The 15,904-nt window shown below is 45.1% G+C and overlaps 1 protein-coding gene across 2 annotated transcripts in view; it reads left to right on the top strand.

Moving 5' to 3' along the window:
- The window catches only part of LOC126194685 (uncharacterized), a 142,828-nt gene that overhangs the window by 16,598 nt on the left and 110,326 nt on the right, over window positions 1-15,904 (top strand). For both annotated transcript variants that reach the window (XM_049932894.1, XM_049932893.1), the window contains exon 3: window positions 13,567-13,699. In XM_049932894.1, the coding sequence (XP_049788851.1) occupies window positions 13,567-13,699 (133 nt within the window). The remainder of the gene's footprint in view (window positions 1-13,566; window positions 13,700-15,904) is intronic.

Raw genomic sequence — 15,904 nt, forward strand, 5'->3', positions numbered from 1 at the left:
GTCGCTGCTCCCATCATGCACTGGTGCTGCTGCTCGCAGTTGAGTTTCAGTTGCCTGTGACTGCAGTCGCGCGCGCGCGCGCGCGCGCGCGCGCGCGTGTGTGTGTGTGTGTGTGTGTGTGTGTGTGTGTGTGTGTGTGTGTGTGTGTGTGTGTGTGTGTTGACAAAGGCCATTGGCTGAAAGCTAAGTGTGAAAACCTTTGTGTTGTGCCTATTGCTGACTCGGTATCTCCGCTGTACGGTGAGTAACAACTTTCCTTCTCATGATATTGTTTATTTAATTTGAGTGATCCAGTAACAGCAACACCAGTCATGCAGCATAGAATACCAACAGGCAATAATCTTCTGATGTGTAGGAAACAGTACAGGGCCCTGGGATGTCTACACCTGTTGATGGAAGAGTTCATTGATAATCATCTGGCTGGTGGGGATTACTGAACATAGTAATGGTTCATGGGGTGTACCCATGGTCCTTGTCCTGTAATAAAAAAAATATCACCAGATGACACTAAAAAATTGATTTTGTTGTGATTATTGATTCTTTACTGCAAGAACTTTTAGCGACATGTATTACATTCCGAACTTAACAGTGACTCTGAACAACTTGGATCGGTGTAAATATTTTTCAACACTGGATTTGAAGAGGGGCTATCACCAAGTGTAGGTAATGCTGCAGGACCGGAAGAAGACAGCCTTTATGGTCCTTGGGCCATTACTGGCACACGCAAGTGCCGTTCAAATAAAAGATGCACTGGCCACTTTTCAGAGACTGTTGGATGGGGTACTCGGAGGGTTAAAACCGAAACAATGCATGGTGTACCCACCTGCAGGTCTTGGGGTTAGAATAGGCCCAAGGTATCCCTGCCTTACGTAAGAGGTAACCAAAAGGAGTCTCACACTTTTCGGGCCTATAAGTTCAGGTCTAATTTTATGGTTTGACCTGTCACTTTCCAAATTCTACAGAAGTGCGGGCCATATGGGGAAGGACACCTTAGATGGTGCATGAGTTATCCATCGTACCGTTAGATTCAATCTCCTGAAACTCTTGTCATGGCTTTGCTTCTCTACCTGCAATTCAACTAGTTGGGTGAAGACACTTTTTGGGGTATGTCATCTTCTTCTGTTGTCTCCTGTCCTCTTTTGCCCCCATGATAGTATTGGATTTCTCTGTGCCCAGTATCCAGCGCGATAGCCAGTCCGTTGTGGTGGGGCCGTCTTGTACCCATTTGGTGGTAGCCCCTTGACAACATAGGGATTGCACTGCTGATATCAGAGTTGTAAACTCGCCACATATGCCAAAGAGTAGGTGCCTGTCTTCCTGGGGCATCAGGACTCCCGGCAACGGCCATCATGTCAGGTGTCCTTTGCTGTGGCCGGGTGGGACCCGTGGGGAGAGCCCCTGATCAGAGTGGGTGGCATCAGGGTGGATGACCTGCAATGAAGCGGACTAAGTCATCTCTTGCTGGTGACAGTACGCGCCATCAGTCTCTAAGAAGGGCAAGATCGAGTACAATGCTGACAGATAAGACCCTAAATCGTTTCCCTCCCTTGCTACACCATGGGAGGAATGTAGGGCTACAGAAAGAAAAGCCATATTCGCCTCGGTATTTAGTCTGTAGCAGAATGGACGTGGACTCCTTTCTACCTATGAAGCCTCAATTTTTTGTTGAATGTATTGAGGATAAGTTTGTGGAAGTGACAATGCTGTCCAAGATGAGAAGTGGTGCAGTCTTGATTCAGACAGCATCCCCAGACCAGTCCTGGGCGTTACTCGCTTGTGACCGGCTGGGTGATATTCCTGTTTCCGTCACTCCTCATAAAAACCTCAACATGGTCCAGGGGGTTAGTTTCCATCACGACCTCCTCTTACGGTCTGATGACGAGCTCCATGCCGATCTATAACGGCAGCATGTTCATTTCATCTGGTGCGTTTACAGGGGACCCAAAGACAACAGGGTTGCTACCAGTGCCATCATCTTGGCCTTTGAGGGTGATTCATTACCTGAAAAGGTCAAGGTGATGGTTTACCGCTGTGACGTTAAACCATACATCCCTCCCCTATGTGGGGCTTTTGAGTGCTGGAAATTTGGGCACATTTCTTCCCGCTGCACTTCCAATGCTACATGTAAAGACAGCGAACATCCAGTGCATTCAGATACTCCCTGTGCGCCTCCTCCCACTTTTATCATCTGTGGAGAGCAGCACTCCCCCCTGCTTGCCAGACAGTACAGTACTCCAAAAGGAGTGGAAAATTATGGACTAAAAGACCCTGGAGCGGTTGACTTACCAAGAGGCTAAATGTAAATTTGAATGATTACAACCCGTTTCGGGGACGTCCACATATGCTGCAGCTACAGTACAATCGCCATCACAAGTACCAGTTGTACCACACTGCACAACAAACAGTGGGCCCTGCGGACCTCCAGAATACATCTGCCCCTTTGGTGGTAAGGGGAAAAATCTCCTTCCATTGCTCCCAAAGTACCTACTTCGGGAGCAAGGCCCCACAAACGCAGGGGACATTGGTCCCCTCCCCCCAGCCAGAGAAGCAACAGCCTCCTCCAGCTCCTCTTGGGCAGAAGGGCTCCATTGGGACCCTCTCTACCAAGGTCTCCACTAATGCCACAGAAGACACTCGCCAATGGCTAAAGGAGCCAAAAGCTGCTGGACGAAGAGCTTCACGGTTTTCCTCTGTGCCTGAAGCTACTTCAGTGAAGTCCTCCGAGCAAGCTCCTAAAGAGAAGCTAGAGGGCAAGCAAACAAAGAAGTCTGCTAAGAAAAAGGGCCTTCTGGTGGCCCCAACACCACCACTCCCTACCAATTTTGCGCTTGCGCTTGCGGATGAGGTGGAGACCTCAGCATCCCCTGAGGACCTGGATCTCACTGATGTCTCACCCACAATAGGAATGGATAATACTCAATCCGTGGCAGCAGGTGACCCTGAGGTGTAACCTGCCTCCTTGCATGCTTCATGCCTTCCCAGCTTTATGATAACGTCATCCTCCAGTGGAATTGCTGCAGTTTTTTCCACCACCTGGCCAAGCAGAGCAACTGTTAAGCTTTACACCTGCTTTCTGCATTGCCCTCCAGGAAACCTGGTTCCCAGCAATGCGGACCCCTGCCCTTCGCGGCTTTGGGGGATATTGCAAGAACCGTAGCAACTATAATAGTGTCAGGTGGAGTTTGTCTATGTCCTGAACTCAGTATGAAGTGAACCTGCGCCCCCTTCAAACCCCTCTAAGCTGTGGCTGTCAGGATAAGGACAATGTAGGAAATAACTGTCTGCAACGTATATCTTCCCTCAGATGGTGCATTGGCTGCACTGATTCATCAACTCCCTAAACCTTTCCTACTTTTGGAAGATTTTAATGCCCATAACCCCTGTGCTTACTGGCCAAGGTAGAGATGTCGAAACTTCTGTATCTCAACTCGACCTTTGCCTCTTAAATACTGGGGCCCCCACACATTTCAGTGTGGCTCATGGCTCTGACTCGGCCATTGATTTATCCCTCTGCAGCCCAGGACTTCTTCCATCTGTCCACTGGAGAGGTAGTGCCACTTTCCCATCTTCCTGTCACTCCCACAGTGCCATCCCCTGGACATCTGCCAAGATGGGCTAAAGCAGACTAGGCAGACCAGGAAGCTTTCACCTCTGCTGTCACCAATGAACCTCCCCCATATGGTACCATCGATGTGGTAGTTGAGCAGGTCACTACAACGATCTTTTCTGTGGTGGAACAAACGATCCCTTGTTCTTTAGGGTGCCCCCTGCAAAAGTCAGTACCTTGGTGGTCGCCGGAAATTGCTGAAGCCATTAAAGTGTGTCAGCAAGCTCTACAGCAACATAAGCGGCACCCTTCCCTGGAGCACCTCATAGCCTTTAAATGGCTCTGTGCCCGTGTTCGCTACCTTATCAAACACATGGCACGTCCCCAAGTCTGGGCAAAGATCAAATGTCTTTGCGGGTACCAGGCCCCAACAGCTGTCCTGGGTGTTACCATAAACAGCGAGTTGTGTACCGACGCAAATTCGATTGCCGAGCAATTTGCTCGAGCCTGTGCATCGGAGAATTACCCCCCGCCCTTCCCACACTCAAATGGCGGCTGGAAGGGAACGTCCTCTCATTCACTGCCCACTGAATCCTATAACGCCCCATTTACAGAGTGGGAGCTTCCTCAGTGCCCTTGCACATTGCCCTGACACAGCTCCTGGGCCTGATTGCATCCGCAGCCAGATGATTAAACATCTCTCATCTGAATACAAGCACATCTTCTCGTCATCTTCAACCAGATCTGGTGCGATGGCGTCTTTCCATCACAATGGTGGGAGAGCACCATCATTCCAGTGCTCAAAACTGGTAAAAACCTGCTTGATGTGGATAGCTATTGGCCTATCAGCCTCATCAACTTTCTTTGTAAGCTGCAGGGACATCTGGTATGTCGGCGATTGGGCTGGGTCCTGGATTCACGTGGCTTGCTGGCTCCATGTCAGGGCGGCTTCCACCAGGGTCGCTCTACCACTGATAATTTTGTATCCATAGAGTCTGCCATCTGTATAGCCTTTTCCAGACGGCAACACCCGATTGCCGTTTTTTTTTTACTTAACATAAAGCGTATGACATGACTTGCCAACGTCATATCCTTGCCACATTGTATGAGTGGGGTCTCCGGGGACCACTCCCAATTTTTATCCAAAACTTTCTGTCGCTCCGTACTTTGTGTCCAAGTTGGTGATTCCCATAGTTCCATCCATATCCAGGAGAATGGAGTCCACCAGGGCTCTGTATTGAGTGTCTCTCTATTTTTAGTGGCCATTAACGGTCTAGCAGTGGCTGTCGGGCCCTCTCTCACCTTCTCTGTATGCAGATGACCTCTGCATTTCATACTGCTGCTCCAGTACTGTTGTTGCTGAGTAGCGCCTCCAGGGACCATCCACAAGGCGCAGTCATTGGCTCTAGCCCATGGCTTCCAGTTTTCAGCCACAAAGTCGTGTGTCGTGCACTTCTGTCGGCATCGTACCGTTCATCCGGAACGATCCACTCACTGTAGTGGAGACATATCAGTTCCTAGGACTGGTTTTAGACACTCGATTGACTTGGCTCCCTCATCTTCGTCAGCTTAAGCAGAAGTGCTGGCAGCACCTCAATACCCTCTGTTGCCTGAGCAACACCAATTAGGGTGCAGATCGCTCTACACTACTGCAGCTCTACAGAGCCCTTATCCAGTCCCGAATTGACTATGGGAGTGTGGTTTATGGTTTGGCAGGGCTTTCAGTATTGCATTTATTCAACCTTGTGTGCCACTGTGGGGTTCGATTAGTGACAGGAGCTTTTAGGACGAGTCAGGTGACCAGCGTACTGGTGGAGGCTGGTGTCCCTCCACTGCAATTCAGACGTGCGCAACTGCTCGCCAGTTACGCAGCACACATTCATAGTTTCCCTGAGCATCCGAATTACCGTCCCTTTTCCTGCCTGTGGCAGTCCATCTCCCACATAGGTGGTCCAGATCGGGGCTAACGATTGCAGTTCGTGTGTGATCCCTTCTCTCGGAACTTGAGTCCTTCCCTTTACCACCTCTACTTGCAGTCAAGTCACATACGCCTCCATGGTGTATGCCTCAGCCGCAGCTGTCTGGACCTTTTGCATGGCCCTAAGGACTCTGTTAACCCTGCTGCTCTCTGCTGTCACTTCCTCTTGCTTCTTGACGTGTTCTGGGGCTCTGAAGTGGTTTACACAGATGGCTCAATGGCTGATGGTCACGTAGGCTTTGCATATGTTCAGGGAGGGAGCAGCACTCCTTGCCATTTGGCTGCACTGTTTTCACTGCAGAACTTGCGGCCATATCTCGTGCTCTTGAGTACATCCGCTCATGCCGTGGCAAGTAATTTCTCCTGTGTACTGACTCATTGAGCAGCCTACAGGCGATCTACCACTTTCTGGTAGCATCCATTCAGGAGTCCATCTATGCCCTGGAACAGTCCCACCATTCTGTGGTGTTTGTGTGGACCCCAGGACAAGTCAGAATCCCTGGCAACGAACTTGCCAACAGGCTGGCTAAACAGGCGACGTGGAAACCGCTTCTGGAGATAGGCATCTCCGAAGCTGACATGCATTCTTACACCGCAGGGTTTTTCGGCTTTAGGAGACGGAATGGCATAACAGCACGTACAACAAACTGTGTGTCATTAAGGAGACTATGCATGTGTGGAAGTCTTCCATGCAGGCCTCTCGCAGGGAATCAGTTGTCCTCTGCCGGCTCCAAATCGGCCATACGTGGCTAACGCATGGTCACCTACTCCGTCGCGAAGACCCACCTCGGTGTCGTTTTGGCTCCCAAATGACAGTCGTCCACCTCTTGCTGGACTACCCACTTTTAGCCACTCTGCGGCAGACTCTTAACTTTCCCAGCACCCTGCCTTCGGTGTTGTGAAACAATGCCTCCACAGCAGCTTTAGTTTTACATTTTATCCGTGAGAGTGGGTTTTATACTTCTATGTAGGTTTTAGTGCATATCCTTTGTCCCTCTGTGTCCTCTACCCTAGTGCTTTAGGATGGAGGTTTCAATGTGTTGCAGAGTGACTGGCTTTCCCTTTTTATTCTCGTGGTTGGCCAGCCACTGTAATCTGCTTTCATGTTTTACTCTCTTCTGTTTCTAGCGTCTCTCTGTTGTTTTCTTGTCCTCTTTTGTTCCTTTTAGTGTTCGTTGCCTTCCCTTCATTCTTTTGGCTTTTCCGTTTTGTGTTATATGTTTCGTCCATTTTGTTTTCATACTTGTGGCATTGTTTTGTTAGGAACAAGGGACTGATGACCTCATAGTTTTGTCCCTTCTCCCTGCCTCTAAACCAACCAACCAACAAGCAGGTCTTTACCTCGACGACCAACTATTCTCTGTGGCGGAGGCTTATCACTTTTTAGGACTGGTCTTCGATGCTCACTTGATGTGGATTCCCCATCTTTGCCAGCTTAAGCAAAAGTACTGGCTGCACCGTAATACACTTTACTGCCTGAGTAACACCAGGTGGGTTGCATATTGCACTACCCTGTCACAGCTTTGTCTCGACCTATCAGAAGGTCTGAAAAGTTGGTTCATCCTGAAGCCCTCTGCCACTGATTTTTCTCCATCCTTGGTGCATCCCGGGATTCAGAAGTAATCTATACTGATGACTCAATAGTTGCTGATCTCGTAGGCTTAGCTTATACTCACGTGGAACATAACTAAACTCCATTATGCTTATCCATTACGGATATTTTAGGACATTTGACTGTTAATTGAGTGTAAATACATAAAACTGCAACCAGTAACTTTTTTGAATAGTTATTTATTATTCCCTGAACAGGTTTTCAAACCTTTTCAGGTGCATCTTCAGGTAGTTTTCTGAAAGTTACATCACTATTTCTTGCATATTGCTGGGTGCTGCCTTGTGACAGTATGGGCACCTTTTTTCTGTTAGTATCCATCTGTCTGCTTCCATTTTGATGGCCAGTTGGTACATTACTTCACACACTTTTACACAGTCTATGTACATTTGCCTGTGATAGCTATCACAGAGTAACTGTATACAGATTGTGTAAAAGTGTGCGAAGTGATGTACCACTGGCCATCAAAGTGGAAGCAGACAGAGAGAATTAACAGAAATTAGCCACCCACACTGTCGCAAGCCAGCATCCAGCATTATGCTAGAAGTAGTGATGTAACTTCCAGAACACCATCTGAAGATGAACCTGAAAAGGTTCAAAAACCGATTCATGGAATAATAAATAACTATTCAAAAAAGTGACTGGTTGCAGTTTCATGTATTTGCAGTAAACTCCATTCCTTGCCAGGTGGCTGCAGTGTTACATTACAGAGTTGGTAGCCATCTCTTGTGCTCAAGAGCATTTGTTTCTGCACCAGTGAGTCCTCTCTCATCTGCAGCGGTTCCTTGAGCAGTTTGCAAGCTCACAACCAGTGTTACCCTCGCTATCCCTTGGTCATGGCTCTTCAGGGTTCCCTTTATATCCTTGAACAATGTGGGCACTCAAGGACATACGTTTGGAACCAGGTCACGTTGGTACCCTAGGGAATGAACTCACTGATAGCCTGGCCAAACTTGGCTACTAGTAAGGTGACTCTAGAGATCTGTGTTCTGGAAACAGACCTCCGACTGGTATTACCCCAGCAAGTTTTAGGGATCTGGAATACGGAATGGCTCACTTGGACTTCATCAAACTAACTATGAGTGATCAAGGAGATTATGAATCTGGAGGTCCCCCATGCAAGCATCTCGCAAGGACTCTGCAATCCTTTGCCATCACCACATAGCCCATTCTTGGTAGACTCATAATCATCTCCTCTGTCATAAGGACCCAGCCCACAGCCGTTGTTTTTCCTGTTTGATGATGGTCCACATTTTGCTGAACTGTCCCAAAGTAGCCACCCTTTGGCGTACTCTTAATCTCCTTGAATCGTTACCCCTGATGTCAGGAGACGATACCTCAATGGATGGCTTTGTTTTACATTTTGTTTGTGAAGGGGACTTCTACCACTCTCTCTAAACGAGGGGCCACTTTACCTTAACGGCCCATTGAGGGGTTGGCAGAGCACTCTGGTGCCTCCTCTGCTCAGACTGGGCTGCAGCTGTCTGTGCTTGGTGGTCCATCCCTGCCTGCTCTTTTACTCTTCCTCCCCACTCTTGTGTGGTCTGTTCAACTTGTTCACCTTCTATCTGTGCTTCTGTTGCCCTCTCTACTAGTCTTTTCTAGGCAATTTCTGTATGAGGTATGTCTGGGGGTGGTGGTGGTGGTGGTGGTGGTGGTGGTGGTGGTGGTGGTGGTGGTTATGTGCCCCTCATTGCAATCTTTTGGGGGCTTTTGGCTGCTCTCTAGATGGGGCACCCTGTCTGCCTTTCTTTCAATGTCTCTCTTTTGTCTTTTTTGTCCTTTATCTAGCCTTCATTGACCTTTGGTAGACCCTGGTGTTTTGCACGATAGGCTATCTCTAATGTAGTCATCTAGACACCTTTGTTAGAGAAAAAAGGGACTGATAACCTAGTAGTTTGGTTCCTTTAACCAACCAACCACAGTAGTCCGGAAGTACCCCAGACTGCAGTATTTGTTGGAAGTAGCTTTCAACTATTTAGTGCAGACAGTGAACTCATTTAAGGTGGTAGGATGATCCACAATTGGGGATAACCATCAACATAAGCAACTTTGACTGAGGGCAGATTGTAATGGCTCAGCGCCTGGGTGTGAGCAGCTGTAAAACAGTGAACCTGTATACGTGCTGCTGTTGAGTATCTATGGAAAGTGGTTGAAACCACATGTGGAGGACAAGGTGTTGAATGTCCTCACCTCATCACAGAACATGGAAGTTAGAGGCTTGCCCACTCTGTAAAGTTGGATGGACCCATTTGTGGCAGATCTGAAGACAGAATAGAATGCTTGCAGAATAATGTGGCTGGTAGCTACGCAATTGGCAGGGCATTTATGGAGTGGGTGGTAGTGAAGGGGGTTACAGGCAGGCGCTGTAGGGGAAATCTCGAGAACTCATTTTTTGTAAATTAAGTGGAGTCCCTCCATGCCCACACTTGCATGTTCACCATTCAAAAATATCTGTCACCTCTGCTTTGGCTAGTATTTAGAAAGAATTCTGCTAAAATAAATAAATGTCGTGTGATTAGGGCCTCCTGTCAGGTATACCGTTCGCAGAGTGCAAGTCTTTTGAGTTGACGTCACTTTGGCGACTTGCTTGTCGATTGGGGGGGGGGGGGGGATGATGATGATGATTAGGAAAACATCCAGTCCCTGAGTGAAAAAAATCTCTGACCCAGCCAAGAATTGAACCCGGGCCATTAGGATTGACATTCTGTTGTGCTGACAACTCATCTACTGATGGTGGACAGAATTCTGCTGAAAATGCATCTATTTTCGCCTAGGTTGCTAACCATTTGTAACTTTCAGAGAAGTGTCACAAGTGGCGATTTTTGAGTAAAAACTACAGATTTCTCTTGTTGCTAAGTTAAAATTTGCTTCTTTTGCCAAAACACAGCGGAGTTTACACAGTGTCACCTCACTAATATGTTGTGCACACACATTTGCAAAAGAGTTCTGAAACAGTGGTTTATTAAGTGAGGAACCAAGGAAAAATAAGGTAAATTGCTTATGAAAAAGCACGTCCTTGGAGCAAAAGTAAACGTGTAATGTTTTCATATACGTTGTTCCAAAACCCATAGTATTACTTATTTTTATATCTATCAAGGACCCCTAAAAATTACATCCTTTCACTGAAAAATCTGTTAATGGAATAATGTGGTAGATGATGAAGTCTTGCATAATAACCATATGGCACTCCGAACCCGGTAGCTGAGTGGTCAGTGCAAGAGAATGTCAATCCTACAGGCCCGAGTTCGATTCCCGGAGGGCCAGAGATTTTCTCCACTCAGGGACTGGGTGTTGTGTTGTTGTCCTAATCATCATTATTTCATCCCTATCAACACGCACGTAGCCAAAGTGGCGTCAAAACGAAAGACTTGCCCCCCGGCGAATGGTCAACCCGACGGGAGGCCCTAGTCACACAACATTTTACCATATGGCAAAATACTCTTCTCTTCGCTTGTTAAGATTGGCCAAAATCTCATTTCGATATCTCAAACTGAACTGCCTCAGATCAATTTTCTCGAGATTGGTGATAGATAGACCTTCAAATAAGTCTAAAGAAAAATTCATTACGTTAGCTAAGTTTCATACACAGCAACACATTATGTAATATGCACCAAATACAAAATCATAGTGAACCTTATTTTTCATTGCAAGCTTTTTCGAATTTTGCACTGTTTCTTACTTACATGCAAATATCACAATAACTATGACCATTAATGAAATGATGGGCACATCATCATGAAGCTGACATTTATAACTATAAGCAATCCAAAAATGAATTTTTTACTGAATAGTTCTTGTAAAATAGTTTGAGAAAGATTGCACAGTTGCACTTTAGTTCCGTCATCGCCGAATGGATGAAAGGGGGCAAACAAACAAATGAACTCGTCGAGCACTTTATATGAAAACTGGTAACTGTGCATTGGCCACTGTATCCTGCATGGATTCTATAATGCTGGTGAAGGTACAAGTGTTTTGGAGCACATCGTTGAACATGGGACTCTGCAGCAGACAATCCCTGTGTCTTTCCATGTTGATCCAACAACTCTGTCAATTGTGATTGCAGTGGGCATGGGATCATTGAGAGTGGACTGTGGGCTATGTTGTCTTGTTGGATGAATCACTTTCTCTTTATGCCAGGTTGGTGGTCATGTATAGATCTAGAGCCGGGCGCGGTGGTCTAGCGGTTCTGGCGCTGCAGTCCGGAACCGCGGGACTGCTACGGTCGCAGGTTCGAATCCTGCCTCGGGCATGGGTGTGTGTGATGTCCTTAGGTTAGTTAGGTTTAATTAGTTCTAAGTTCTAGGGGACTTATGACCTAAGATGTTGAGTCCCATAGTGCTCAGAGCCATTTGAACCATTTTGAACCATATAGATCTAGATGAACAGCTGCTGAACATGAACCATGCCATAGATGCAGGGCAGTGGGGCCAGTATTGTGCTATGGGGGACATTCACATGGGCTTCTGTGGGACATTTGGTGGTAATGGAAGGCACCATGAATGCTGTGGACTAAACGAAGATTATTGCAGACCCCTAAGTCCATTCTTTCTTCATGCCTTCCCTGACAGTGATGGCATCTCCAGAAGGATAACTGTTGATATCACATCTTCAGAATTGTGCTGCAGTGATTTGAGGGGCATGACAATGAACTTCCATTTCTGTCTTGGCCTGAATGACGTCTTCACATGATCTGAACCTGATGGAACACACCTGGTATGCTGTCAGGCACCAGCTACAAACCCACGAACTAATGGCCCATAAATTATGAGAATTGGATGATCTATGCATAGATATCTGGTGCCACATACCTCTGAAAGCCTACCAAGAACTTGTTGAATTCATGCAATGTAGACCTGCTGCTGTATAGTGTTCCAAAGGTGGAGCAACATACTATTAATCAGGTGTCATGTTTTGGCTCATTATACTATTTCCATAAGTCACCGTTACAACGTCAGTTTTTTTTTAACTTCGTTACTCATTTCACAAAATGCATATGTTGATATTCAGCAATGACACTGCCTCAAAGTAATCTTTCATCACCTACCTACTATTGTGTACAAAGCACACATTTCTTTTATTTAATTTGATTGCGATTTGTTCGATATCCCATTAGTTCTGTTTCTACACACTTTCTGACAAAAAAAGGTATGATTTATGAATCCTGAAATATTGAAGAATGCTGTGTCATTAACATTCCAGTGTTCAAAACAATGGTAATTTCCTCCTTACAGATATTTTTAGTTCTGAGGGGGAGGGGAGGGGTGGGGTGGGGTATTGGGGACCTGCACTCTGTTGTGATCAGTGGCTGGATGAGTGTAGTGCAGTACTTTTTTCAAGATTTTGTGAGGCACCAACTCGTCCAGTGAAATAGATAGGAATTATCATGTTTAGTAATAAGCTTATTAGATGTGTATAACCATAATTTTTTCTAATCATTTATGCAGCAGAGATTGTGATTGTGCACTATTTAAGAAATGAGATGGAAAACGGCATGATATTATTCAGACAACTACTACTATTCTGCCCGCATCTCGTGGTCGTGCGGTAGCGTTCTCGCTTCCCACGCCCGGGTTCCCGGGTTCGATTCCCGGCGGGGTCAGGGATTTTCTCTGCCTCGTGATGGCTGGGTGTTGTGTGATGTCCTTAGGTTAGTTAGGTTTAAGTAGTTCTAAGTTCTAGGGGACTTATGACCACAGCAGTTGAGTCCCATAGTGCTCAGAGCCATTTGAACCATTTTTGAAGCTACTATTCTCTAGACTTTGTGGTTTATTGCATACAAACTAGTTTCACAACAATCTCAGCCAGTGCAGTGGCTGTTTTCTTTACTTTTTCACAGTTGATAGTGTTCATTCACTGCTATATACTTCAGATTTTCCAGAATAGTTATAGCATTATCTCCAACAAATCACACGTGCTTAAATAAAATTAAAGTTCCCATTTCACTTGTGCCAGCAAGCTCCCACTCATAGTTCTTCTTGCTGTCCACAATTTGTCAGATACTTGACTTTGTGAATTAATGAGTGCTTTAGAAGTGGTCGTTGTACTGTTCACCACCAGTCTGTGGTAATTGGACGACTATAAAACTTTGTCCTTGCTGTATGTAGGCTCCATCCCCATAATCCATTGATATGATTTACTTAATTCAATATGTGTGTATTTCATATCATCTAGTATAATTGCAAATGTTTGCTGAATGCATTATCTTGGATCAATAACTGAGTTTCTGCATGGGTGCTCTAATACATGATTTTTCTGCTTTGTAATGGGAAGTCAGTCAGTTGTTAGTAGATAATGTCAGGTGAGTCCTTTAGCATGTGTGAGTAGGCATTGGTTTTTTGCTCTATATTATGACACTGCTTCAGAAAACTGAAATTTTGTTAAGTATCTTACTAATGTTAAATTATACAAAGGTTTCAAAAATCATTTCAGGTGGATTGGATATCACAGGATCGCCATTGAAATGTTCATTTGCTGTTGATGAAGAAAGTAAACCATTGCACACTTGTGAAAACTGGCTGGGTGAGGAGGCTGATTATTGTCCACTAGCTCAACAAGAAGCGAGGTACATACTTTCTTGATTGTACAGTGTAGTAGTTTGTGTAGTACTGTGTGTCTGTCGTACAGTAGCTTCAGGATGCAAGATGCATAGGAAGAACTTTAATTAGCTTTACTTGTCGCTTTTGAATTTGATGCATAAATAGAGCAGGTTGGATAAATTTTACCACTGAATTGACAGGCATTACACTTTCAGAAATGACCAGAAACTGGAGGTAAAATATATTTTTGTAATCAACTTGGAAGAACCAAAATGCAACACTAAAACAAATACAATGGTCTGCTGTATCTACAAATGGTGTTTGCTCATTATTGTTCTTTATTATATTATAACTAAGTAATGTGTTAAGGGAGGCATTGTACCACATTCTTAGCTGATGTGATATAGAAGCAAGTGTGTTTGCAGTGAAAATGAAACCTGAAAAATTGACAGTGTGGTCATTACAAAGTTATCTGCCTCATTTCATGGTGAACAAAAGTAATGCACCTATACTATACAGATTGTCAAACATTAGGGCAGGGTGTTCAAAGTGTGATACTAGCTTTGTCTGTGGGAAGGATGTGGAACCACAGAAGCTGAAATGCTGAGAGTCCGAGAGATTATTGCTGTGTGGAAGAGAAGCATGTATTTGGTTTATTACTAGCAGTCAGCAGCTACATAGGGACTGTAACGCTGATACACACACATAACTTTGGTGCATACCTAGGTGTTAGAGTGAAAATAAATACGCGTGAGCAGAATATAACATAAAAAATAATTGTAAGGATATTTGAAAATTAAGTGTTATGAACTTGGTTGTAGTCAGTATGCAGTGTGCAGGAGGTTAGCAATGACTACGTAATGGTGGGTGTAAAGTGTGCCACACTGTTTTGTACTACTTTGTGCTGCATGAAGGGTATGCTTGTTGAATTTGCCTGGATGCTGTCAATCCAACTATGCCTGATCTGCCTTCAAAGTGACCTTTTTTCGCAGCTCCACCAATACTGCAACTGCCTTGCAAGACTGGAAAAATGCTTGTCCTGTCCAATAGTCTCTAATCATAAATGCAATCCATCCGCTGTCACTCACTTCCAGCTATGCTGTATTGTGGCTTTTAGACTGAGACAACTTTTCTACTGTATCTATTACAGAAATATTTAAGAATCCATAGTTATTTCCAGTTTCATTAATAATGGGACAAGATGGATAAGAAAAAGTGAGCTCATTGAGAAATTTCTGTGGAAATTCTGTCTTTCTAATCCTCAAAAAATATTGAACACATTGGTAACTGTATCCCAAGATTTGCTTAAAGATGGAAAGCATGTCTTGTGACAACAGTGACAAAATCACAGTGCGTACAACAGAATGCATATATACAAGAAAGCAAACCAGAATTTGGAGTTTGAGGAGTAACTTTCAAATTAAGAATATTTATCATGAATCGTACCCAGTGGTTATTTATGTTAGCATATATCACATCAGCTTTTGAATCGGCAGTATTATATTGCCCTCAGTCGCTCAGCATTCAGTAACCGGGTATGGTTTTGGTGACCCCTGGATTCCTGAGCTGTAGAATGGTGTCTCCAGTCCTCTGTCGCACTAGGGATATTGGCTTCACCAACTGGATCACAAGGATGGTAAAAACCTCTACAAAAAACCTTCAGTCTCAAGGTGAGCTGCGTGTTGATGAGCTGTATGGCTGTTGAGGTGAAACAGTCTTTAGCAAGCAGCCTCTGGGGAATCTGCTGCACCTCAGTTGTAAAAGGCTTATCTAGGCATGCAGGGCTGTGTCTAGGTGGACCTTTATTCCCCTAGCTACTCGTGGGACCAAGGTGGAATCCTCAAAATTATCTTCTCCTCCCAGCGGAGAGGGTGGGCTGCTGATAGATACTAACATTCAGTCAAACAAGAGGGCTCGTGTAGCCAGTCCTCCTAACTCAAGAGTTTTTTCCAATGTTTTGTCTGTTACAACAGAACTCGTGCTGGTAATCAGAATGTGTTTTTAATAGTTTAAAGGAAAGAGCATAGCTTCAAGAAAGTGTCACCTTTCTATATTCAAAAAGGCTGAGAGAGCATTGCTGGCACTTTAAAATCAGTCAAGCAATTCAATAATGGGGGCACTGTTGGCAGAAAGTTATAGTTCCCAAGAAGTTAAAACCTTCAGAAAGCTCAACGCCTTGGGATTACGCCATCAAAACTTAGGTACACACCACATTTAATTACAGCAATGGT

This window comes from Schistocerca nitens, chromosome 7, assembly GCF_023898315.1.
Source record: "Schistocerca nitens isolate TAMUIC-IGC-003100 chromosome 7, iqSchNite1.1, whole genome shotgun sequence".
Taxonomy (NCBI): Eukaryota; Metazoa; Arthropoda; class Insecta; order Orthoptera; family Acrididae; genus Schistocerca; species Schistocerca nitens.